At 47.2% G+C, this 27,577-nt stretch overlaps 1 protein-coding gene across 2 annotated transcripts in view; it reads right to left on the reverse strand.

The window, feature by feature from the left end:
- SLIT3 (slit guidance ligand 3) overlaps positions 1–27,577 on the reverse strand; it is a 718,206-nt gene that overhangs the window by 165,125 nt on the left and 525,504 nt on the right. For both annotated transcript variants that reach the window (XM_027520392.1, XM_027520393.1), the window contains exons 7-8: positions 10,459–10,530; positions 2,994–3,157 (exon numbers count right to left, since the gene is read on the reverse strand). In XM_027520392.1, coding sequence (XP_027376193.1) covers positions 2,994–3,157; positions 10,459–10,530 — 236 coding nt within the window. The remainder of the gene's footprint in view (positions 1–2,993; positions 3,158–10,458; positions 10,531–27,577) is intronic.

Raw genomic sequence — 27,577 nt, forward strand, 5'->3', positions numbered from 1 at the left:
TTTAATTCAGAGGGAGCTCAGGGCCCTCGCAGGCTGAGAGAGATAAAGCTCGTTTCTGTCTCTGGGGTCCTGTGTCAGGTGAACTGTTTGATGCCGCATAGGGGCGCAGGGAGGTTTCTCTTAGGCTGCCTGGGGAGGGACCTCTGCTGATGAACATTCAGGGGGACGGCCTAATTGCTGCCCTAAGCCTTCTCTCTCCTCAGCAGACGACTTCATTTTTTTAAAGAAGTGTTCACGCCCCTTATTTCTTGACGGAAGTCCGTCTCTTGCGGGTTATGGGAGGAACAGCTTGGAAGAGGCAGAAACCCTGGTGGTTTTGCAGCTTTAAACAACCGCCATCAGGTCTGTCCCAGACCGCCTCCTTCAGATGCCGTGCTGCGCTCTGCCGTGGGGCGGGCTTGCCCCCTCAGAGGTGGGCTTCACTTCACAGGGCTCGAGTTATGCTGGCAGGTACATAAGAACAGCCCATCTCTTTGACCTCCTGCATGTCCACAGGCTAAGCCTTGCTCCACACTGCTTCCCCCAGCACCCCCCCCTTTTTTTTAACAGTCTCACCAACTACCTTGAATCATTAGTAAAGATATAATGCTTTTTGGAGGGGCTGCTCCTCCTGAACCCCACTAATGAGATGCTTCATTCATCATGATGTTCAACTCACCAGTTCCCCTGGCCATTGTATCTGATTGACTTTTCAGAAAGTAACCCAGCACAGCATCCTGTTTTTAATCCTTCAGAACCTGGGAAAAACATCTAAAAAATCCCCCATGCATAGGGGCTCCAATCTGTCACTTCCCTAAATTTATACTATGAGCGAGAGGGTAGAGTACAATAGCCTATTCATGTCTGGAGTCTGTGGATTAAATTCTCATGTCCTTAAAAGACACTTGGCTTTGTATTAAGAAGCTATAGGGACCATCACAGCAATAAACAAGATCGCTATAAGCAGGGGATGTGATAAAGGTAACAGTCACCTATATAACTATTAACCCACCTGTGAGTCCATCCTAAAGGAAATCAGTCCTGAATATTCATTGGAAGGACCGATGCTGAAGCTGAAGCTCCAATACTTTAGCCACCTGATGCGAAGAACTGACTGCTTGGAAAAAATCCTGATGCTGGGAAAGACTGAAGGCAGGAGGAGAAGGGGATGACAGAGGATGAGAGGGTTGGATGGCATCACCGACTCAATAGACATGAGTTTGAGCCAACTCCAGGAGTTGGTGGACAGGGAAGCTTGGTGTCCATGGGTCACAAAGAGTTGCACACGACTGAGCAACTGCACTGAACTGATATCCAGCCTTTTCAGAGGAGGGAGACTTGGGGCAGCAGCACTCGGGATCCAGGAGGATCAGCCTTCCCGCCCTGGGTTTTGGGTCCTGACTGCTGCTGGGTAAGCAACGTCTCGGCACTGCTCTGATGGGAAGGTGCTTTTGTGACGAAGTGTATTCGTGTTGGTGCATAGCTTTAAACTTGGCACCCACCTATAATGATGCGCTTTACCATTTTCCCTAATTAGTTTTTCTCACTAGCTCTTAGATGACTCCTGCACTCTATAATTATTTCTTTCACTGGCACTTACGCTGATATTGTACCCTTTGCCTAATAATTACTGTAATTACAGTCACTATATTTGAGTTTGGTGCCTGTGTGATAAACGGTTTTATTATGTGTTTGATGGAAAGTGATTTCTAAGTGGGTGTCTATAGGAAATTGTTGAGGTACTGCTCAGAGACATGTTAAAATGTTTTTGGATAATAAGGAATTTGATGAAGCTGTAACATGACAGGGGAAAGCAGCAGAGTGTGAAGTTAAATTCAAGGGAAACTCCTACATATGGCAAATGCAGCCTAAGAGCCGGAGAGGACCAGCCTGTACTCCTGGCCACTTGCGGTCCCTAACGTGTAGTCGGCTTCTGTACTGAGAAAGCTCCTTTTTCCTTATTTCTGCTCAGTGTTACGCGGCAGCCTGGATGGAAGCAGGGGACTAGGGGAGAATGGAAACATGCACATGTATGGCTGAGTCCCTTCACTGTTCACCCGAAGCTATCACAACATTGCTAATTGGCTAGATCCCAATACGAAAAGTTTTTGGTGTTGAAAAAAATTAAAAAAAAGTTCCTTTTTCTACACATCAGCACTCCAAGATCAGCCTTTAGAAGCCACTGGACCCAACTGCAGGACTGAGCTCCTGAATTTCAGGAATGCCTCTTTGGGGATCTCTCCAACTGAATACTCTCTGTTTTTGAGGCAATCAAGAGATTAGCTCTACATCCTTGTCACTGGAAAAGGGAAGACTTGATGGGATTGGAGAATGTCAATGAAAGTAAAAACAAATGAGCAAATAACGTTTAGGACCCAAGGCAAAGGTAACCTCCTCTGAGAAGCATTTCTCAGGTCACTCAGTCACCTCGCACCCTGGGGACCTAGGCTGCCTTCAGTTACGCTCTGTTTTCTGTGCTATTACACTTCAATTACCCACAGATCAAACTCTCGTGTTTGTTCGGCACATTCTGTGGGCCCACTAAAGTCTAATAATTAAGCTCCACTCATTAGCTCTCACCAAGTGCTGTGTATCATGCTAACTGCTTCATATGATTATTTCATTGGATCCTCCCACCCGTCCCTTGAGTTATAGACGACGATTATTTCCATTTGGCAGACATGCAGCAACTTACCAAAGTCACACACCACTAAGGGACAGAGCTAAGATTTCCAAGCAAGCAGATTTGGAAATAGCCTCCATTAGCCTGGGCTTAGGAATGCGTTTGGCCAATGTTAAAGGACCTAACGAATGTTAGCTTCTCAGGATTGATGGACTCTGAGGCTTAACAGAAAGGGACCCATGAGTTCCTTCAGTAAGAGCTTCTTTCCTGGCACGCCTGGAGGCACACTAGAGCGCTCCACACCAAGCTCTGGGCATGTGTTCATGGCTGAGATGGGCTCACAGGTGGGCGAGCGGCAGGACAGGAGGGGAGGGGAGCCACGCCATCTCACCTGGGCACACGTACTCCTTCTTCTGCACGTCTGCCACGTTGAAGCCCCGCAGGTGCACAGGAGCCATGCAGAGAGTGAACGGGCCGACGGTCCGCCGCTGTCGCAGCCAGTCCGAGAGCCAGGCCAGGTGGCAGTCACAGTACAGGTGGTTGGAGTGGAGGCGCCTGGGAGCGGGGGAGAGGGGGGAGAGGCTGTCACCGCAGGAAGTGGGGAGGCTGCCTCTGGCAGAACGGGGTGCCGAGCCTCCATGCTCCTTTGCCCAGCATGACCATCCTCGGGATCCCAGGGAAGAACTGCCCTCTGCACTGCGAACTGCCACAGCAGCCTCAACCCTCCTATTGCTAAGCCACGAATGACAGTCATCTTCTCGTGCCAGCCACATCCAATGGTGGCCTTCAGGGTTCTGAGCAATTCCCATTTCTTAATAGTAATTCCACCCTTTCATCTCCACCAGGGAAAGCCTCAGCATATAGGGTGGCGTTACCACACTGACAATCCTGATTCAGGTCCAAATTCCAAAAGGGTGACTGGGTGCAAATGTCGGTACTTTAGCTAACTTGAGTTACAGATGGCTTGCAACAGCTTCCTCATGGCCATGCCCTAGTCTATAGTGAATTGTGGCCAAGATTTGCCACAATCTTTTCTCTCCCTCCTTCATTTCCACTCTAAATCTCTTTAATGGACCCCCTTCAGAATGTCACGCTGGGCTTCCCTGGTAGCTCAGCTGGTAAAGAATCCACCTGCAACACAGGAGACCGTAGTTTGATTCCTGGGTTGGGAAGATCCACTGGAGAAGGGCAAGGCTACCCACTTCAGTATTCTGGCCTGGAGAATTCCAAGGACTGTATAGTCCATGGGGTCGCAAAGAGTCAGACACACCTGAGTGACTTTCACTTTTCCTGTCACACTGGTGAGCCTAAAACACCACCGTGTGCACTAGCCAGGGTAAGCAGGTCACAAAGAGAAGGGGGCTTTCTGAAGAAAGCATCTTCTCTCCATCGTCCTATTTAAATAAGGTATTATGCATACAGACTCCTGCAAACCAGAGCAATCTCTCCGGAGCGCCTTTTATCGCCTTCCCAAGTTCAATTCCACCCGGTGTATTTGCTCTTCTAACTGCTTCAGGGCTTCTGAAAAGGCTTTCCATTTGTTTTCAGGACTCTTGGGCTTTCTCCCTCTAGTAGCTATAATTTCAGGTCGATTTCTCATTCTGGACTAAGATTCCTGAGAGGGATCTGCAGATTCCACATCTGAGGGGAACCCCAATTGGTTAAGTGGAATTTCATTTCCACTGACTGGAGGGCAACCTAAGGATAGCCAGGGCTTCTAAAGGTTCTTCCCAAGGTTCTGTATCAGGGGTTTCCAGTGTCCACACTCCCTACCAACCTCGGTCATTACAAGTAGCCCGCGGGTGAGTTCTAGTCACGACAGTTCATCATAGACTTGGCTTTCTGATGTCAATTTCAATGCCCCATCCTGCACATGCTAATCAGCCAGCCATATCTTGGGGTTTTCGAGTACTCTGTGTTATGCCAGTTAATACTGCATGGCAGCCCAAAGCAGTTGGCTCGGGCTACATCTGTGCCTGATGTGGAGAGAGCTGAAGGGCTCTTGACCACACTCCACTTAGTACAAGGTCAACACTGCTAAACATTGGCTGAGTGCAGCTCGTCTGTGCTGCCTGCAGGCAGAGACTCCCTGCCACTGCATGGGTGCAAACCTCGGGCAAGCCAGGGCCACTGAGGAACTCGGCAGCCTCAGGGTGGGGCCCCCAGATCCCACTGTATCCGACTGACTAAATGAACCCATATCCCACCCAGAATATAATTTTTTTTTCTGCTGAAAAATATTTGAATTTTTTTTTACAATTTTGTTTAAAAGTGATGAATTGTGATGTTATAATTTTCTTTTCATACTTCAGAGCCAATACTTTAAGGTCAAAGTCAGTTGCGTGAGGACAGAGACTGTGTCTATAATGGGCCCAGAGCAAATCTCACTTCTGAGCATCAAAGTTCAGGTCCTGATGCTGTGGAAGTGAGCCTGGCTTCCTCTTAGGCTGGCACTCCAGGAGAGAGGGACAACAGGAGGGAAGGGGGAGGGGAGGAAAAACCCTAAGCTTGGGGGAAGGACCTCAGCGCTAAGGAAAGCAAGACATATGTGTATTCAACAAAGATGACTCCACTTTGTGCCAAGGACAGAGCAGAGCCTGGTGAAAGACCTAGAGTTGGTTATTCTTTCCTAAAGAGCATGAAGGGGAGAAGGGAATCCCTTTTCTGCACTGGGACCTGTTGGGAAATTGCAGCATGAGGGAAAATGATCTGTCTCCTGACCCATCAGTGAGCTGTTGAGAGAGAGAGGAATGGCCAGGAATACACCACCAGCTCTAAAGGCTACCTATGAAAATGGTGATGGTGGAGCAGCTCTTGGTGACAAGGTGGAGCAGAGGTGGGCTACAGTGGCACACACAGGCTGAGGCACCAGAGGTTTTTTTGTGTGTGCCTTTTAATGAATTTGGCTTTTACTGGGAAAGGTGGTTGCCCTCTTTGGCGCTGAGGTATGGAAGGTAAGGAAACAAGGTGGATCAATGCAAACAAATTCCCATCAGTTCCAATGAGAAGGAAGAGATCAATGAAACAACACAAATGAGATTTAGGTAAGTCAGATCCTTATTGAGCTGATAAATTTCTGGGATAATCAAAATGTCAGAGGTTTTCCTTTTGGAAGATTATATTAAGCTGTTTCTTCCTGAATCCCCACTGGCCAGTCCTAAGCCACTCGTCTTCTTAAGCCAGCTATAGATGGCCCTTACCCTTTTGTCTGTTTCTGTAGGAATTTCTCCTCTCCCAAGTAGGAACATGGAAAAGCGGAGACCCAAACTGTCTTTGAAGCCATATGAAGGCCCTTGTCAAAAGCCGAGGGGCATGGACGGGCTCAGGCCTCCCCTCTTGGAATTTTACCTGCCGGAGAGCTAAGCTGAGCTGAGTCTTTCAAGATGCCTTTTACGTCACGTTTGGGAGATCCAATTGAGCAATATCATCCCAAACACTAATATTAAAAGAAAAGAATAATCATGATGATCTTGAAACTTGAGCCCAGACACGGCCAGGAGTATTCTTAATTTTCTTGAGTGAGGAAAGAAATGATTTTGATTACTTTCAGTAACTTTTGTGATGGTGATGATATAGGGGAGAGTGGCCTCCTGTGGCCCTTCAGCAACGTGAGAGCTCAGGTCTCCCCTTTCTCAACTCACCTGATGCCCTTCTGCTTTTGTTCCTAGAGCTTAGCTCTAGGAGGTCAGCTTCTGAGAAGAGCTCAGCTTCTGAGGTCAAAGTGTTGGAATCTGACATGGGCTCTGTGCTTTTTTGAGTTTGACCGTGGGCAGTGATTTAACCCTGGTTCTCGGTGTTACCAGGCTTCCCACATGATGCTAGTGGTAAAGAATCCACCCGCCAATGCAAGAGACGTAAGAGACACAGGTTTGATTCCTTGGTTGGGAGGATCCCCTGGAGGAGGGCGTGGCAACCCACTCCAGTATTTGTGACTGGAGAATCCCATGGACAGAGGAGCCTGGTGGGCTACAGTCCATAGGGTCGCAAAGAGTCAGATATGACTAAAGTGACTGAGCACGCAAGCATGCATGCTCAGCGTTATCATCTATAAAATGGGAATATTAATGGTGCCTTCTTCCTAGAGCTGTTGTGAGGGTCAAAATGATCCACGAAAAGTGCTTAGGGACTTCCCTGGTGGTCCAGTGGTTAAGACTCCACGCTGCTAATGCAGGGATTGTGGGTTTGATCCCTGGTCAGGCAACCAAGATCCTGCATGCTATGCAGTGTGGCCAAAAGATTAAAAAGCAAAAGTGCTTAGTGCTCAATTTGGGATACCATAAACTCATGAAGACATATTTGCTATTATTATTCTTACTGTACGGAGACTAGCTCCAGACTTCAGGCTCTTCTCAACCCAAGGTCCTGCCTGTACAAGGTTATCACCTCTTATCCACCAGAGCATCAAGGCAGCTAGATGGTTCCTGCCACTTGCTCTGTGGTCTCTTCCTGATGGAAACGCCATATTGCATGTTGGCAAAACCACCTTTACAGGAGATAAGGTGAATGAATACAAATGCCAATTTGTAGAAGGTGCCTTTTAGCCACAGACGCTAAATTAAATTTCCAGCAAATCCTTTTAGAGAGGGTCAGTGTTCATTTTCTATAAAATGTGGCTTTCTGAATTCAATATAAAAGCTTTCCTTTAGAAATCCCATTTATGACTTCCTTCCTCTCCCCTCTTCCCTCCTTCTTCACCACCAGCACACCCCCCCCCTCCCCATCCCCACCACGCTTTAATTACAGTGAAGGGGGATTAGTCAGCTCAGGTCTCCAGGGAGTTCTTTGCAGAGCCATCTCTGAAATTAAACTAAAGAGAAAATGGCAGCAGGCAGGGAGCAAAGAGAGCAGACGAGATTGATTGATTGATCTGAGCTCATCAGATGAGTGTTCAGGACCACAGGAAAGTATGACCACAGAAACAAGCAGAAGAAACTCTCCCGCCCTCCTCCCCAGCACCTACAACACCCACACAGAGCGCCCAACATCCAGACCTGGCCGGCTTCCCTGCCTCCCAGGGCCCCTCCCGGCTCTGACTGATTTTCCCACAAAAAAGTAATAGGAGAGGGAGCGGACATCTCAGAGGAGCAGCCCACAGGAGCTGGGCTGCTGGTTTCTGCAGGTGAAAGCCATATTTCTTCTACTCAACCCACTGTCTGGGGAGATGCACTCCAAGGCTCACTTCTGCTTCCTGGCCGGAAGCCCCGGGCCATGCTCCATCTGTGGCTCACTCGTGGTTTGCTGTGGACTCTGAAGAGGCCATGGTTTCTCCGGCATCATTCCCTTTTAAAAGGGAAGGAAGAGGACAGATTTTCTTGACTGAATTCTGCCATCCCAGGAGGGATCAAAGGAAGAAGCGGGGCACCATGATGGAACCTGAGCTCGGAGCCCCCTTCATATTGGGTGGCCAAAAAGTTCATGTGGAGTTTTCGTAAGATGGCATGGAAAAACTTGAATGAACTTTTTGGCTAACCCAATACTAAAAGGTCAGTGTTCATTCCAATCTCAAAGAAAGGCAATACCAAAGAATGCTCAAACTATCACACAATTGCACTCATCTCAAAAGCTAGTAAAGTAATGCTCAAAATTCTCCAAGCCAGGCTTCAGCAATACATGAACCATGAACTTCCAGATGTTCAAGCTGGTTTTAGATAAGGCAGAGGAGCCAGAGATCAGATTGCCAACATCCACTGGATCATTGAAAAAGCAAAAGAGTTCGAGAAACACATCTATTTCTGCTTTATTGACTGTGCCAAAGCCTTTGACTGTGTGGATCACAATAAACTGTGGAAAATTCTGAAAGACATGGGAATACCAGACCACCTGACCTGCCTCTTGAGAAACCTGTATGCAGCTTCAGGAAGCAACAGTTAGAATTGGACATGGAACAATAGACTGGTTCCAAATAGGGAAAGGAGTACGTCAAGGCTGTATATTGTCACCCTGCTTATTTAACTTATATGCAGAGTACATCAGGAGAAACACTGGTCTGGAAGAAGCACAAGCTAGAATCAAGATTGCTGGGAGAAATATCAATAACCACAGATATGTAGATGACACCACTCTTTTGGCAGAAAGTGAAGAAGAACTAAAGAGCCTCTTGATGAAAGTGAAAGTGGAGAGTGAAAAAGTTGGCTTAAAGCTCAACATTCAGAAAACTAAGATCATGGCACCTGGTCCCATCACTTCATGGCAAATAGATGGGGAAACAGTGGAAACAGTGGCTGACTTTATTTTTTGGGGCTCCAAAATCACTGCAGATGGTGACTGCAGCCATGAAATTAAAAGACGCTTACTCCTTGGAAGGAAAGTTATGACCAACCTAGATAGCATATTCAAAAGCAGAGACGTTACTTTGTCAACAAAGGTCCATCTAGTCAAGGCTATGGTTTTTCCAGTAGTCATGTATGGATGTGAGAGTTGGACTGTGAAGAAAGCTGAGCACCAAAGAATTGATGCTTTTGAACAACTGTGGTGTTGGAGAAGACTCTTGAGAGTCCCTTGGACTGCAAGGAGATCCAACCAGTCCATCCTAAAGAAGATCAGTCCTGGGTGTTCATTGGAAGGACTTATGTTGAAGCTGAAACTCCAGTACTTTGGCCACCTAATGCAAAGAGCTGGCTCATTTGAAAAGACCCTGATGCTGAGAAAGATTGAGGGCAGGAGGAGAAGGGGGAGACAGAGGATGAGATGGTTGGATGACATCACCAACTCGATGGACATGAGTTTGGGTAAACTCTGGGAGTTGGTGATGGACAGGGAGGCCTGGCGTGCTGCGGTTCATGGGGTCGCAAAGAGTCGGACATGACTAAGCAACTGAACTGAATACTAGCTAGTATTTGTTGCCTGGACACCATGACTCTCGGGACTGACTCTCCTCTACTTCTGTGATGTAAATTCTGCTGAGGCTCCATCAACAGAAGAAAAGCATCAAGTACCAATCTCTTAGATCAGCAGAGTCCATTTGCAGAGAAACTTTCAAAAGAGTTTCTGGCTCAGTGAGGGGACCTTCCCAGGTAATAAAGGCACTAGACATGTTCTCGGTATGGGCTGTTAAGTGGGGATTTGCTTCTTGAGTACATACTTTGGAGGGCTTGAGCCCACCCAACTCATTACAGATAAAGCATAACTGCATTCTGATACCAGAATATCATCCAGGGAGCAGGAAAGCATGGTGGGTGGGGACTAGGAGGATGGGGTGAAGGAGGAGATAAGACTCCCTCTCCTCCATTGATCAGTGTGCATGTGTGTGTGCTCAAAATTGCTAAGTCATGTCTGACTCTCTGCGATCCCATAACTGTAGCTCTCTGTCCATGGGGTTCTCCAGGCAAGAATACTGGAGTGGCTTGCCATTTCCTCCCCAGGGGATCTTCCTGACTCAGGAATGGAATCCATGTCTCCTGTGTCTCCTGCATTGGCAGGCAGGTTCTTTGCCACTGAGCCATCTGGGAAGCCCCCACCAGTCCCAGAGGGGAAAACAGTCGTAACCCTTGACAGTACAATAGAACGGCCAACAGTACAGGGCATGAGCTAAACAAATGATGAACCATCACACCTCTATTCTAATGGCAGCGTAACACTAACAAACTTTTCCAACCATTGAGAAAACACAAAGATTTCCCCAGTCAAGGAAGATTCCCAGGGTGAAGAGAAATGAGCCGGCCCAGAGCAAGAAGGTGGAGAACCATGCATGCTCCGTGACCCTCCCCCAACACTAATACACCACTTAGTCAATAGCAGAGGGAGGAGGCATTTGGATGCAGGAACCGGGGGCAGTTTTACAAGCAGCCTAGAGTGCTGCCCCATGGGCCTCCTAAGGGCGGGAGCAGGTGGGGGAGGAAGCAGGGACCTTTACTCACAAGGTTCGAATCTTCGGCATGTGGTTGAAGCTGGTTACCAGGATGCGGCTGATGTTGTTGTTGTTGAGGGTGCTGCGGACAGAGAGGAGAAACATGTCAACAAAGGAGCATCGTGGGAGGTGCCAGGATGCTTATGGATGGTGGGGGAAGGATGGATATGACTGCAAGACGGACCATCCCTCAGCAGCCATGTGTCAAGCAGCAACCAGTGGATGGGGCTCCAGATGAGAAGAGAATCTCTGTTTCCTTTTTAAGGTGGATCCCTCCTCCCCTCTGCTACCCTCTTGGTACTTACTCCCTGGAGCAATAAGGCTGCCCTTGTGAAATCCTGTTGTGAGGGTTTCATTACAACGTCACTAATTCCCACAACTATAATACAACACCAATTAAATATTGTCCTCATTTCAGAGAGAAGGAACCAGATACACAACACCTTGCTCAGTTACACATAACCCTACAGGGCAGCCTTTAACCTTGCATTATAGATGGGGGTGCTGAGCTTCAGAGAAGTGAAATCATGCTTCCAAGGATACACAGCTGTTAAGCTGTGGACACTGGATCTGAACCCAGCACTGTTTTTTAAAAAACGTATTTTTAATTGGAGGATAACTGCTTTACAATGTTGTGTTGGCTTCTACCATACACCAGCGTGAATCAGCCAAGGGTGTGCATAGTCTCCTCCCTCTTGAAGCTCCCTCCCACCTCCTCCTCCATCCCAGCCCTCTAGGTTGACACAGAGCCCTAGTTTGAGCTCCCTGCCTCACACAGCAAATTTCCGCTGGCTGTCTATTTTACTACGGTAATGCAGATGTTTCCACGCTACTCTCTAAATTCACCCCGCCGTCTCCTTGCCCCACATGGTCCAAAAGCCTCTTCTCTATGGCTGTGTCTCCACTGCTGCTCTGCAAATAGGCTCATCAATACCATCTTCTAGATTCCAAACATATGTGTTAGTACACGATGTTTTTCTTTCTGACTTATTTCACTCTGTATAATAGGCTCTAGGTTCATCCACCTCATTAAAACTGGCTTAAGTGTGTTTCTTTTTATGGCTGAGTAATATCCCACCATATACATGTACCACAGCTTCTTTATCCATTCATCTGTCAATGGCCATCTAGGTTACTTCCCCACCCTAGCTATTGTAAATGGTGCTGCAATGAACCATTGTGAGTACATGTGTTTTTTTCAATTATGGTTTTCTCAGGGTACATGCTGAGTGGGATTGTTGGGTTAATGGTAATTTTATCCCCAGTTTTTAAAGGAATCTCCATACTGCTCTCCATAGTGGCTGTATCAATTTACATTCCCGCCAATAGTGCAAGAGTGAACCCTGCACTATCTTGCTCCAAACTCCTTGCTCTGCCCATTACACACACTGCCTCACAAGATGTGGAGAGGTTATTTTATGAGTAGTTTCCAGGCATCTTCTGACTCTTCAAGCACATCCTAAGTGAGTCTGTGAGCTCTGTGGGGACAGGGATTAAGTCTCTCTCTTGTGAAGCCCCACGACCATGGATGGGAACTCCTCTGGTATCTTGGTGCATGGGGGAAAAGGGAAGAGAGGGATGTGAGCTCCATCAATGGAACAAAATGAAATAGAATAAAATCAGGCTATAGGTAACTATAGTCCAAGGCTTACCCTTCTAGAAGGACTTACTATGGGAGCCCAGGGAAGCATGGCAAAGGAAATGGCAACCCATTCCAGTATTCTTGCCTGGAAATCTCATGGACTGAGGAGTCTGGTGAGCTATAGTCCATGGGGTTGCACGAAGTCAGACACAACTTAACAACTAAACCACCACCATCACAGGGAAGCATGGCAGCCAAGGAAGCCATCATGTGGCTGGAGGTGGAATGTGATGGAGCAGGAGGGCCTTTCTGGGTCAGTGAGTTCAGTGGCTATGCAGACAGAAGCAACCATCTGTGGAAAGACTGGACCTAGCTCTCAGCTCTCTGACCCACACCTCCCTCACTATGGATCCCAAAGAGCAGGAGTTGGATCCAGCCCATGGTACACTCCTTGGTGACGGACCCTTGCTCCTGGGCTCCTCCAAGGTCACATCAGATACTCCCTCTCATCAGCCCCACTCCTCTTATGCTCTCATGGGACCCCACTGGCCCAGGAAGCAGCCTTCCCTGGAAAGGCTTCACTGGTTAAACGGACTTCTTTTGCCCTTGGCTCTTGATGAATACGTTATCTTACTCTTAGAATACCCTCTAACATTTTCCATCTTGTGTGTTACCACAGTCCATACATGGTTCAGATTGAGTTACATATACCCTAGTTGTGTGGTCTCGGGCAGATTATCACCATCACTTAGCCATAGATTCTTCACTGGCAGAAGAGGGCAGGCAATGGTATCTACCTCACAGGCTGGTGAAAGGCTTAGCAGACAGTATGTGCTTGGTAGGTGGAGGCTACCATTTAACTGACTGGTGGAGAGAACCTAGCCCTGTCGTGGTCATTCCTGTTTCCCTCACCCAACCCCAGACCCCAAAGGAATATAAACAGAGCTTTATCCTGCACACAGAGGCCCCTGTGCCCACCCCACCCAAGGGTCTGCACAGATGCCTTCTCCCCTAGGGACCCTAGTCCACAGCAGGATTCCGGGGACCACATCCCCTTCGACCCAGGCTATTTCTCAAGGCCTTTGGCCAATAAGACCCAGAGGAAATCTATTTACACAAAGGCACAGAACCTAATACTTTTTCCTCCCTCCCCCCATATTTCTTCTGCACCTACTGGCATTCTTCTGGCATTCTTTTAGGCATATGGTATTATGATAAAGTGGAATCAACCCAATTTACATTGCCAGCTTCAGCCCACTCAGGGAATTCATTAATGCATCAATTCTGACACCTGGCATTTTATGATCTTGAACCTATTCTGTTGCCTGTGGCTTATCTTTTCTATAGATGTGTGTGTGTGTGTGTGTTGGGGGGGTGTGAATCCATCCTATTTTCATCCACCCAGGAGGTGTTCAGAATACGTCATCAGATAGGGCGCAAGAACTTGTCACTCCCATCAGACCAGGCCATCCTGCCTTGACAGGGAGCTTCCCCGGAGTGAGGGTCATGCTCCCTACCCCACCCCTTCTCCAGCAGATTAGGAATGCCTCCGGGGTGGAAGCAATGCCTTCATCTTTCTTCTATCCATCCCAGAGTTCCAGGCTCCACACCTGGGGGAGACCTAATTAGAATCATTGACTCACTAATCAGACAAAAATCCGTGTCCCCCTTATCTCTCAAAAGCAAAGAGCTCAAGAAGCCTTTGCAGAAAAGAGGCTGCCTTCCAAACATGCCCAGCCACTCGACATCAGACTGAGTTCACAGCCAGCCCTAATTTAGCTGAATATACAGTGCAGTTATACACAGGACTTGGATTGTAACTGCATCCGGCAGGCGTCCGGCAGTGATGACTTATTAATGTATTACTACACTGATATTTAAATGTGAGCCGTAATGAGGGCAATAAAACATTTATGATAATAGCAATTATTCCAGAACTAAAATGACTAAACACAGTATTCAGACTTCCATGATTTGCTGGCCCAGGGACCTCAGAGGGTTGGTAACCTCTTGGACGTGGTTCTCCATGGAAGCTACAGTTTCTTTTTCCCTAATAAGCACAGATTTATTTGATTTCCAATCTTGGTGGCTTTTGCCCATGCAGGCAGCACTCTCTGGTTCTTGTGCTTAGGTCCAGCAGCTGGCATTTGATGAAGGTGGTGTTATCATAACCCTGATGCAGAGGAGCAGAATGGGGGTGTGTGTGTGCTCAGTTGCTCAGTTGTGTCCGACTCTTTGTGACTCCACGGCCTGTAGCCCACCAGGCTCCTCTGTTCTTGGATTTTTCAGACAAGAATACTGGAGTGGGTTACCATTTCCTCCTCCAGGGGATCTTCCTGACCCAGGGATCGAACTCGTGTCTCCTGCATTGGCAGATGGATTTGTTACCACTGTGCCACCTGGGGAGCCCAAGAGTGGGTGAGCATGGCCTCAAAGTCAAAGCCTTTGTTAAGATTCTGACTCTCCTACTTACAAGCTGTGCAACCATGAATAAATTTTCTTAATCTTACTAGGTTTCCTCCCATTTAACATGCAGAAACTAGCAGCATTGATCTCATAGAACTTTGTTGGTGGTTCAAGGAGATGGTTCTAATAATTGCCAACATTAACCAAGAGCTTATTGTAGGCCAGGCAGGTATTGGGTTGTGGGTTCTACTTGTACCATCTCACTTAATTCCTACAACCACCCGATGAGGCAGGCACTTTCTGTCATCTCCATGTCAAGGATGAGGCAAGTATTGGTATCAGAACTTGACTCCAGAAATGATGCCTGTCTTCATTGTCTATTGCTGCTGCAACAGATTACCACACTTTCTACGGTTTAAAGCAACACAGACTTATCTCATACAGTCTAGAGATCAGAAGTCTGAAATGGGTTCACGGGACTGTGTTTCTTCTGGAGGGCTTTGAGGAGAATTCATTTCCTTGTCTTCTGCAGCCTGTGAAAGTGAAAGCTGCTCAGTCGTGTCTGGCTCTTTGCGACCCCAAGGGCTACACAGTCCATGGAATTCTCCAGGCCAGAATACTGGAGTGGGTATCCTTTCCCTTCTCCAGGGGATCTTCCCAACCCAGGTATCGAACCCAGGTCTCCCTCACTGCAGGCGGATTCTTTACCAGCTGAGCCACAAGGGAAACCCAAGAATACTGGAGTGGGTAACCTATCCCTTCTCCAGGTTATCTTCCCGACCCAAGAATCGAACCAGGATCTCCTGCATTGCAGGCAGATTCTTATCCCTTGGCTCCTGGTTCCTTCCTTGTATCACTCCACCCTCTTGCTTCTGTTGTCACACCTCCTACTGTTCACTGCAATGTCCTGCCTCTTAAGAGGACCTGTCTGATGACATTTAGAGCCTGACAGGATAATCCAGCTCAGGATTCTTGGCCATATTTTCCAAGTTCCATTTGGCACATAAGTTCCTGGGATGAGAACACGGGACACTTTTGAGGGGACATTATCCAGCTAGCTATCATGACCTTGAAATTAGGCATGGAAAGTATACGCACACTGGCTTGTAGGCAATAATCAGTAACTATTAGCTATTATTTTTGTAGCCTGGGATTCCCTGATAGCTCAGTTGGTAAAGAATCCACCTACAGTGCAGGAGACCCCGGTTTGATTCCTGGGTTGGGAAGATCTGTTGGAGAAGGGATAGGCTACCCATTCCAGTATTCTTGGGCTTCCCTTGTGGCTCAATTGGTAACGAATTGCAATGTGGGAGCCCTGGGTTCAATCCCTGGGTGGGGAAGATCCCCTGGAGAAGGGAAAGGCTACCCACTCCAGTATTCTGGCCTGGAGAACTCCATGGACCAGTCCATGGGGTCGCAAAGAGTCAGACATGACTGAGCAACTTTCACGCTTTTGGTAACCTGTGTTTGGTCTTTTATGGTTTACTATGTACTTTCACATTCATCTTATTTGGTACTTGAAGCACTCTGCAGTTGAAATTATTATTCCCATCTTACCGATGAGCAATTGGAGGCTACAAGAGATAAGAGACTTGCCCGGCACAGCAACAAGCTCCATGAGGATTCAGGACTGACTATTTCTTCTTTACATCACAATTTCTCCCAACTTTCCCACTGCCTTCTGTTTTCAGGGCTAGTTTGCTTCTCCAGCAAAGACAGTCTCTGCCATCTCCCCTGAGGGACCCAAAGCTAGAATTCACTGCACAAGTCTACTATCGCCTCCTATTCTAGAAACCTTCTTGGAAATGAACCACAGAAAACATAAATGGTTTGATCTGACAAGGACCCACCTGGACCCCCATTATATGATTGCCCACACTTAACCTATGGTGACCTCATCAGCCTCATCTTATTTACTTCCATCTTCTGGAAGAGTATTGCTAGTTCTAGAATGTAGCTTTAACCTCACTGCTCTGTTCTTATTGAGAAAATATGCTTTACCCTAAGTTGCCCCAGTTGGAAATTTTTCTCTAGGTGTGTGTTAGTTGTTTAGTCGTGTCTGACTCTTGTGACCCCATGGACTATAGCCTGCCAGGCTCCTCTGGCCATGGGCTTCTCTAGGCAAGAACACTTGAGTGGGTAGACATTCCCATCTCCAGGTAAATGCTGTCAATTCATTTTGTGTCAGGTTTCAAGCTCAAGTGCAGGGTCATATCAATTCTATGAAACTTCAGGACTGGCCCGGTCTCCCCTTTTTGCATCCGAACTACTGAGTGGGCATTAGAGTATGAACCAGAAATAAGGCAATTTCCCTCCACTGGATCTAAAAGACAGTTGGTCCATCCAACTCCCATTTCTCTCTTATAAAGCCCTTACTTACCAAGCCCTGTATACAGAGTATTTCTACTGAGATTTAGCTGTGTTCTCTCCAGCCTCTCTTCTGTTCTGTCATAGTTGGAGCACCTAGGCCACACTAAAGTCACCTGTTTGGACAATGCTCCTTCTACCAATGGATCTCTCTTGCTTGTGAGAACTACAAAGGGAGCATTAAACATTTTTTCCAGGGACTTCCCTGGCAGACCAGTAGTTAAGACTCCCAAGGCAGGGAGTGTGGGTTCAAGCCCTGCTCAGGGAGCTAACATCCCACATGCCTCATGGCCAAAAAATAAAAACATAAAATACTAGCAGTATGGTTAACAAATTCAATAAAGATTTAAAAAAACAAAACTTTTTTCCCAGGTCACTAGGAGATTTGCACACTTACTACTGCTTCTATTACTGTTGGTTAGCCACTAAGTCGTGTCTGACTCTATGCTACCCCGTGGATTGTATCCTGCCAGGCTCCTCTGTCTGTGGGATTTTCCAAGCAAGAATACTCAAGTGGGTGCCATTCTCTTCTCCAGGGGAATTCCTGACCCAGGGATCAAACTTGGGTCTCCTGCATTGGCAGATGGATTCTTTACCACTGAGCCTGCAGGGAAGCCCTATAGTACAGGTTGCGCTAGTGGTAAAGAACCCACCTGCCAATGCAGGAGACGCAAGAGACACGGGTTTGATCCCTGGGTGGGGAAGATCCCCTGGAGGAGGGCATGGCAATCCACTCCAGTATTCTTGTCTAGATAATTCCATGGACAGAGGAGCCTGGCGGGCTACAGTCCATAGGGTTGCAAAGCGTAGGGTATGACTGAGCAACTAACACAACACACCCTCACAAAGTCCGCATTTGCCTGGGTTCCTCAGCTAGATACCGGGGCACTGCAGCAACGCAGGGGCTCCGAGGCACGATGTATGTATGAAGCAGTGGTACACACACTGGTCTGTTCCAGGGCTTGGTGAATCGCTACCTACAGGCCCATCTAATGCCACCTGCGTTTGTAAATACGGGTCTATCTATTTGTTTATTCACGTCTATGGCTGCTTTCACATTACAGCAGCTTAGTTTCGACAGAGACCATATGGCCTAAAAGCCTAAAATATTTACTAATTGGCTTTTTATAAACCAGGTTTGCTGCCCTCTGGCTGCTTGAAAACTGGGCAGTTCTGGTCCTGCCTTCGCCAAAGACTAGCGGTGATAAGTAGGACGTCACATAACTGCTTGGTGGGCAGAGGGGGGTGAGGTCAATGCCTTTCAGGTCTCAAAAACAAAAACTATAAAACAGCGGTAGGAAAGTCCCAGTGGCAAATGGTAGGGCTGGGATTCAAAAGCAAGGAGTCTAGGTGGTTCAGTGGCTAAGACTCCCTTGCTCCCAATGCAGGGGGCGTGAGTTCAATCCCTGGTCGGGGAACTAGATACCACATGTGCAACTAAAGGTCCTGCACGCCAGGATGAAGATCGAGGATTCTGACGGCTGCAACTAAGACCTGGTGCAGCTGTTAAAAAAAAAAAAAAGCGCCAGCAGAGTTGGTTTCTGGTGCTGCATCTCTTCGAGCAAAAACAAAAGCAAACATAAGCAAACACAAGCAGGCAGCTTCACCCTAGATCTACGCTTCTCCCTTCCCCCCCACGATCCTACCTGGAAGCTGGGTCGCAGTGCTCCCAGAGCCTGCAATGCTGTGATGGAATCAGAGCCTAGAAGACCTTTTACAAGAGACAGAGTGGGGAGATCCACCTCTGGGTGGGCATGCAATGAACCTGGACAGTGGTTCTCCAAGTGTGGCCCCTGGGCTTGCAGCGTCATCTGGGAACTTGTTGCTGCTGCTGCTGCTAAGCCGCTTCAGTCGTGTCCGACTCTGTGCGATCCCAGAGATGGCAGCCCACCAGGCTCCCCTGTCCCTGGGATTCTCCAGGCAAGAACACTGGAGTGGGTTGCCACTTCCTTCTCCAATGCATGAAAGTGAAAAGTGAGAGTGAAGTCGCTTAGTCGTGCCCGACTCTTAGAAACCCCATGGACTACAGCCTACCAGGCTCTTCTGTCCATGGGATTTTCCAGGCAAGAGTACTGGAGTGGGGTGCCATTGCCTTCTCCGGGAACTTGTTAGAGATGCATATGTTCAGGCCCTGCCCCAGCCTCCTGAATCAGAAACTCTGGGGAAGGCCCAGCTTTGTGTGTTTCAATGACCAAGAGGATTCTTATATAAGCTCCAGTTGTAGAACCAGTGAACTAGGGGAAAGGCTAAGGACAGAGCCTTGACCTGAGTGTGGAGGGCAGCCTGTGGCTGCCCTGGGCCCAAAGGCCTCACGTGTGGACAGCATGAGGGAGCTGGGCCTCTTCCTGTTTAGGAGGAAGTCCAAGTTCTGAAATAGTATGCAGCCCTCAACGGAGGTGGCTGTGATCACTCTTAGAGATGTCCAACTTGATTTTTGTCCCTGGCTTCCCACTGGTCTCTGCTGGGTGCTAAAATGTGGCTCTCCCAGCGTCACGAAAGATAGCAATCTTTGATCTGGAGGAGCTCAGTCCAGCTGCAGCCACACCACCCTGGCAATTTCTTAATAAGGCTGACATTTACCTCTGTCTCCTCTGATCAAGCCATTGCTTTATCAAGCTGTGCTTTCCTGGCTCTGGGTGTAATCTGCATGTTGTGTGTCCATAATACTATGTAATTGGCTCTAATGCAGCAGTATTAACTGCAAGCATGTACTACATAATTTCAGGATCAGGCATCCACAGTAAGTACCAAGCTTTCTAGGGTGCTCCTGGAAACCCTCCTCTTCCCCTCTGCACAGGTGATCCAGAATCCTAGAGTCAGACAGATCCTCTTGGTAGCTTTGTCCATTCATCTCCTGTCTCGGGGCAGGTTGACTTCTTAAGTCTAGATAAATAAGGTGGCTCCCTCATTAAGGAAGGGCTTCTCTGGTGGCTCAGCAGTAAAGAACCCACCCCTGCAATGCAGGAGCTTCAGGAGACTCAGGTTCGATCCCTTGGTTTGGAAGATCCCCTGAAGGAGGGCATGGCAACCAACTCCAGTATTCTTGTTGGAGAATCTACGGACAGAGGAACCTGGTGGGCTACAGTCCACAGGGTCGTAAAGAGTCAGACGACTGAAGCAACTTAGTATCTATGCACGTACTCCTTAAGGATCCCTAGGAAGAAGAATTTTGGTGGGTCAGCAGCAGCCATAGCTATGGCCACAGGACATCTTTTTTAAGGGACCCTTGAGATTCCTTGACTTGTACCTACCAATGTGGAAGCCCAGCAGCCAGCACTCTAAGCCCGGAAGATGTAACTACTTCTTACAGGGCCTACATTGAACTCACAGGGACAGGCACAACCAAGGTAGGCAGAATCATTTCCTAAAGAGCAGCTGAGTGCAAACACGTAGAGGATCTAAAACAGCCTCAGTTTCATCCCTCTCTCCTTGCCTGAGCCAGAAAGAGGAAAGATGTGAGCCCCCTAGAGCCTCCTTTTGTGGCCCACGTGCTACGGGAACCCCTCTGTGCTCTTCATGCCCCATGCCAGCTGTTCAGATATTTCTGCATAGGGTATGGCCACAATGTTTGCACCCACTGGGGGGCGCACACTGGGCCTACAGAGGTTGACAGAGGCATTCCCAAGCCTCTCCCCCCAGCCTAGGGTCCCTCTCCAACTGCACTGACTCAATCACTTTGTTTGTTTCTTTGTTTTCAGTTTGTTTTTTGGCTGTGTCACATGGCAGGTGTGATCTTCGTTCCATGACTAGGAATTGAACCCAAGTCCCCTGGATTGGAAGCACAGAGTCTTCATCACTGGGCCACCAGGAAAGTCCCAGGCTCAGTCATTTTTGAATGAAGCTCCTTAACTGTTTTCCTCCTATCAAGTCTGAACTTGCCTTTCTCCACCAGCTACCCACTGCTCTGATTTGGCTAGAGGCTCTGGGAAATTCCAGAAATCAAGAAGAATATTATAAAATAACACATCATTTGAAAAATCTAAATTGATGTTACAGATTCTCCCATGAACATTCTGCTTTCCTCCAATGAGCTGGACTAGTAAAGGATATTGCTTTGAGGTGAGCTTCCAAAGATCTTTCAATAAAGATGTCCACAGTAACAGCAATACTGATGTTACTGATCATGTTTTTGCTCTGTGCGCACATTATCTCATTTAATTCTCCCAACAATCTGAGATCCTCTTGCCATTTCCATTTTGGATCCTAAAAAGATCGATGAACTCTACCTGATCATGTTAAGTATGGAGTTGTAGAGCCAATATTCAAATCCAGGAAAGCGTCACACCAGACCAGACTGTATTTTTCATCATTACACAAAACTGCCTCTTACAGGATTGTCTTCGACAGACATCAGCCATCCAATTTCCCCTGCTGTCCCGAGGAGGAGATGAATCATACGTGTTAGTGGTAAACTCAGTCCTTCCTGGCTTCAATGTGGCAGGGACTCTGGTGTTTGACTTGCTATCAAGGCTGCTCATAGCAACAGCATCACCTAACTCTCCTCTGGTCCAAGGAAAACAGTAGTAGGGGCTTCAGAGTGTGTCTGCACGCATGCTAAGTTGCTTCAGTCGTGTCCGACTCTTTGCGATCTTATGGACCATACCTTGCCAGGCTCCTCTGTCCATGGGATTCTTTAGGCAAGAATACTGGAGTGGGTTGCCATTTTCCTCTCCAGGGGATCTTCCCAACCCAGGGATCAAACCTGCGTCTCCTGCATTGGCAGGCATGTTCTTTACCACCAGCATGACTTGGGAAGCCCAGAGGCTACAGAGAAGAGAGGAGAATCGTGGCTCAACAGCTTCCAAGGCTCAGGCTTGGCTGACAAGTCTAAGTGTTGCCAAAAGTCACCCTGACTGTTGGATTGGCTAACAGATTTTTCAGAGCACCCTGAAGAACCAAGAGACCAGTCCTGCTCCTTGAGCAAAGCTCATCCTTGGTCTGCTAGGAGCAGACAAGGAGTCTCTGAGGGCAGATGGGGCAGGAGGAATGAGAGATGGAGGGAGAGAGAAGAGGGATGAGGGTAAGAAGCTATCTTGCTTATGGTACCTTCTCTCCTGGACTATCCTGGGTGCTGCCTATTAGTGACTTCCTTCGTCTCCCTGCGGACCGTTTAAATTAAAGCTCATAACCATTGTGTGGGCATATAATGAAAACAACTGATGCTGCACTGATTAGTCCATTACTCTCAACTGTTAGAAAACATAATGACCTCACAAGGGGCCTTATTCACTGACGTATAGCAGTCGGGCTCTCATTTGACACCTCAAATTAGCAGCCAAAGCAATAACAGCTGGGGTTTTTGTCTCAATATTTGTACCCGACTCTAAAGTGATTTGGCACCGGGCGAGCGTTATTTTTAAACACAGAGCTCTCACCGCCAAGTAACATTTTAAATGGTCTCCAGGTGTCATGTAAAACCTACAAAAATAAATAAAAACAATCAGCTTCCAATTAGGGCTTTTGATGATAGGGGTTCCTTAACAAAAGGGCTTGTCTTTGGTTCTGGCTTCATTATATATTCATGTTATGACAGCAGAAACTCATCTCCTTCTACCCAGCGGAGCCTCGGTGTTAAAAGGAAGAAAAAGATGCCAGTAAAATAAATAGAAAAAGTGGAAGAGCAAAAGAGAAAGATGAGTCTTCGAATCCCACCACTGCTCAATCAGATGCTGGTGGTATAAGTGATCGGGATGCTCCGGTGTTTTTGGTTCCTGAATTCTGAAGAACTCCTTACTCATTTATTGAGATCACCATGGATCCCGCCTCGTGGTGATGCAGAATGATTCAACTGCTGCCCAGTGACCTAGCGAATTGTAAAATGTGCCTTAAACGACCCTGGGAATGAGATGGCCCTAGTCCCCTAATTCTGTTTCATCATCTATAAACTGGGAACCGGGACCATTAATCTTGTCTACTACATTATTTAGAAACGCCACAGTTTCCGGTGTGCAAGATATCTGTGGGGGTGAAGAAATGACCTCCAACTTACATAACTGGACAGGTGAGTTTGTAGCTGAGAAGGAGAGAAGCAGACAATTCCACCTCAGCTGCATTTGAGCAGGGACAGGAAGAAGGGGCAAAGCCTTCAATACCTATGAATGTGTACAGTAAGAGACATGTACACTCAGAGAAAGCAGAGGGCGCATCTGGTTTACCCCTCCCGCCTGCTCCCCACCCCCACCCATGGCGCTGTGTAGGCAGGACCTAGCTCTGTGTTTGGTACCAAAAAGGACTCAAGTATTTACTGAAGGAATGGATGAGTTTCCAAATGCGAAGGATCATGCTTTTGGCATCTTTTGGTTAAACAATAAATCTCCACTCTAAACAGCCTTCTGGGCTGATCCCAGAGTACAAAGTCAGCTGCCTACTGGAGCAAGGCTTGACATCGGAGGAAGGGGATTGTACGGGACCGTGGTAAACGCAACTTTTCTACCGAGGGCCATCACTTCTCATCTCCAAGGACTGCTGCCATGCTGGGAAGTGGGTGCAGCGCTGCCAGTAAGCCAGACATCTAGAATTTTTATATGAAATCTCCTTATTCCTTGGTCCATATTGATGACCAACTCTCCTTAAGGAACAAAAGTCACAAATGAAACATACCTGGGGGCTGGTGCAGGGGCCAGTTTTCAGTCTCTGAACCAAACAGATTACTTCAACAATTTGAATCAAACATATATTTAACACCTAAAGATCACATGTGGGCTATATAAATCAATCAATCTGTCAATGTATTTTTAACGGCATCATGGTACTGTGTGATTAAAGCCTTCTTCCTATACTGCATTTCCGGTAGGGCAGTCACTAGCTAAGACACACTCCAGGAACCTACTATTTTGAAACCAACTATCTTTAAATGGTTGAAACTTATTCAGTGCTCCCTCCTCCACCCACCGCTATCCTCACTGAGGATAATTTACACTGTGAGCTATTTGGGCTCAAAGATGGGTAGGGGTCACTGATGCTGACTCACAGGGCCCCGGGCATGCCCGCTAGCTGGGATCATAATGCAGAATTTGATGTCTCCCCAGGCTGCCCTCTGACCAGGGTGGTCATCTCCCAAGCACTGGCTGTAGGACTGGAAGACCCTAGAAAGGGAGGGTGTGGTCCCCATGTTGAAGGTAAAATGTTCCCTCTGGCAAAATGCTGGAGATTAAGGGATGATGGGATGGACAGGACATACTGGCTGGCTCCACTAATTTTTGTTTCCTGCCTGCTAAAATAGAGAAAGCGCTTCTTGGATAGATGGCAACACACTGCATGAGATAAGAGTCAACAGACCCCATTTTCTGGCCTGGTTCTTCTGTGAAACTTTCTCATGGCTGTGGGCAAGCTGCTTAACCATTCTGGGGTGTTTCCCCCACCGCACCCCCCACCCCCTCTTCAAATGAAGTGGTAGGACCAGCTGACCTCCAAGGTCTTTGCAGCCTACAGTTCCACTCTCCAATTTACTTCGGCTGATTCTGGGTCTACAATGGTATTTCTGGAATGGGAATAGATTTCTAGAAGGCAGTGGGAAGGACTGTGGATACCCAGAACTGTCCAGATCTGCCTAAAGACAGGACATCTGGCCAAACTCTGAAAGTCATAACCAGCCCCCACTGTGCAGCATTTGAAAACATATAGTTGCACGGGTCGGGGCAGAGGTGTCGGTTCCTTTTCTTTGTCTCTCTATGCAGATACCAGGCTCAACTTTTGCAGGGTTAATGGGCTTGCCTGTCACATCTCCACTTATGTATGGAGCAGGGATGAGTCTGGAGTGATTTTCCTATCCAGTTGACTTTGCGGAAGTCACTTGAAGAGTGGAGAGAAGAGAATAATTGGGATCCAGGAACTAATTCACGCAGAGAGGGTTTTGCTTTGGTGGGAGTCAGTTTTCATAACCATACTCCTGGGTTTCAGTGAAAATGGGTCTTTTAGGGGTATAAGATCCAGATGTTTAAATTAAGAACCAGCAAGGGCAGAGTCGGGGGGGGGGGTGTGGGGGAAGAGGGAAGTGGTAGATATTTCAAAGTATCTAGCTTCAGAAACGGAGAAGGCAACGGCACCCCACTCCAGTACTCTTGCCTGGAAAATCCCATGGATGGAGGAGCCTGGTGGGCTGCCGTCTATGGGGTCGCACAGAGTTGGACACGACTGAAGCGACTTAGCAGCAGCAGCAGCAGCAGCTTCAGAAAATACACCCTTTAACCATTCTGCTTATTAATGGATGTGAAATGGCTCCAGGGGTTCGAGTCAGGCAGGCAGGAAAACATGCATGGTGGGAGCTATGCAGATCTGCAGAGGGCATGCCCTGTCCAAATGCAGTCCTTGCCACTCAGCTTCAAGCCTGCACTCTTCGATAAGGTAGCCACAAGCTAAATCTGGCAATTTAAATTGAAATCAAGGAAAATCAAGTGAAGCTAAACACTTAGCTTCTCGGTTGCACTAGCCACATTGCAAGTGCTCAAGAGTCACATGTGGCTAGTGGCTACCTACTGGACAGCTCAGATATGGAGCAATTCTTTCATCACAGAGGGTCCTTTAGGGGACAATGCTGCTTCAGACCATCACAGCCACATGTCCACCCAGGGTGGATGCAGCTTCTAAATATTCTAGGGAAACTGAAATTATTTCAATAAAATTACCCAAGATTTAAGTGTTGGGAACTAATTCCATTTTTCTTTAAACAATGGAAAGACCAGAAAAAAAAAAAAAAGAAAAAACAAGAAGAAAGCTCACATTAGCAGGTCTGATTCAACCAATGAATAAAATAGAGCTGATAGGTGGGATCCTTAAAAGACAATGCGTGCTCCAGAGCTTTTCTACAGTGAATCCAAATCTGGTCTTAGAGAAACAGGACCATTATTCCCTCCATCCCCGCTCCTCACCATCCCTTACTCGTAAGTGCCTTCAAAAATAGGAAACGAAAGCTCAGGACAAGGTAAAAACTGAGAGAGAGCTCTGGTTCTCCACTACTCTGTATCCTTGTCTTCTCCATGCCCTCCTCCCCTCCACAAACTGACAGGAGGGATCAATTTCCTGCTTGGCTCTTAGAACCCAGTTCTGTAGAGTAACGGACCCTCAGCCATAGGGAAGCCAAGCCATCCAATATTTTTCACACCCTGGGTGGAAGTGGTAGCATCAGTCATAGGCAAGTTCAACTCTACAAGGGGACTCAAAAGTTGATAAGCAGAAAGATACTAAAGATGCTCAAACACTGGCTACCAAAGCCACTGTTGGCAGCTGGGACATGGAGGAAGCTCAGAGTCTGAGCATCCACACGGGAGCACCTTTTCAAGACAGAGGCAAAGCTCTGTTTGGGGAGAGAACTGACTCCTAAGTGTATCTGGCAGCTCTGAGGCATTCCCCCACCAGCCACTTGCTACTGAGAGAAAAGGCTCTGGAATCTTTTTTCAAAAATGCAAAGGTATTTTCCCATTTTGTTTTAGATGGGACAAAGCAAACCAAAAGGCTGCTCCCAAAATTAGCTCCAAGACCTGGTGGCTGCATTACACAGGGACATAGAGACTGTCCTCACTCCCCAAGGACAGAGAGACTTCTGTTAACGGATTCCACCGAAGCGCTGCTCACAGAAGATGCTGACATTGGGGGTCCTGCTGACTCAGAACCTCCGTGGGTAAAGAATGGCTCAATGATCTTCACTATAGACTCTTAACTCAGGAACGAACACCACGACACTTTAAATTCAGACACTAGACTAGCCTTTAGTGAACAGGAAAATGAAGTAAAGTGGAAACCACAAGAACTCCTCAGATTCTGGTTACTTTTAAAGTGCTGTTTATTTAAATGGAAAATATTGTCTCTACATTTCAAAGAAAGGGTCACTGTTTCCTTAGTCTTATGTTCTCAAAACCAAGCTTGTCATTTTAAGAGCTTGACTATGATCCAGGTCCCAGGCTGGGTGAAGTGCAATTATGGGAAACCCAGTTCCCTTCCTAATACCCTGGGGGTTGAATAGAAGTTACCAATGTTTTCATCAGGGTACAATTTTAATCCTGATTGCCTCCACAAATCACAATTTGCAGCACAATACCAAAAAATCATATTCCGGAGATTTTTAAGACTTTCATTAAGTGATGACAGTTCTATATTCAAAGCTATGTCATGACTAAACACCCTGATTCTTAAGGCTGTTGAAACAAGAGTTTGGATCTCTCAGAGAAACCCAGGTGAAATAGTTTGCAAATAAATGAAAATGAATCTTGTCTCTGTTAGAAAGCACCAATTTTCACTGTGGCTCTAATTTTGTTCATTAGTAAAAAGAAAAAAAAGGGGGGGGGGAACCCCACTTAGCTAAAGGACTAGAAAACCAAAGGTAATGAAGAAATGTGTGCTGTTTCAGAAAAAAATACTATTGAACACACTGTTCAACATCGAAAATAATTCTGGGACAACCACAATCTTAGTTCCGTTCAGGACACAGGTAAAACAGAGACTCTAGAGACTGGGGTGGGGTAAGCTTCAAATTCAGTTAATTACAACTGGCCCTCTGCATCCATGGGTGATGCATTTTGGGTTTAACCAACAGTGTACTGATCTGAGGGGATCTGGGATCCACAGGATAAGGCACCAGGGGATACAGACAGCCGACTGTAATTTCAACTCAATTTGATTCCATGAACTTTAACTGACCACCAGGCTTGTGCAAGGCAGTGAACAGTATAGGAATATTCTCCAGCTATGATTTTTATGAGTGTCCTGATGGGATATCTGTTAGACACACACCTGAGGTTATCTCCTTTAATCCCTAGCCTAAGGATTGTTATTAATGCTT

The sequence above is a fragment of the Bos indicus x Bos taurus genome, chromosome 20 (assembly GCF_003369695.1).
Source record: "Bos indicus x Bos taurus breed Angus x Brahman F1 hybrid chromosome 20, Bos_hybrid_MaternalHap_v2.0, whole genome shotgun sequence".
Taxonomy (NCBI): domain Eukaryota; kingdom Metazoa; phylum Chordata; class Mammalia; order Artiodactyla; family Bovidae; genus Bos; species Bos indicus x Bos taurus.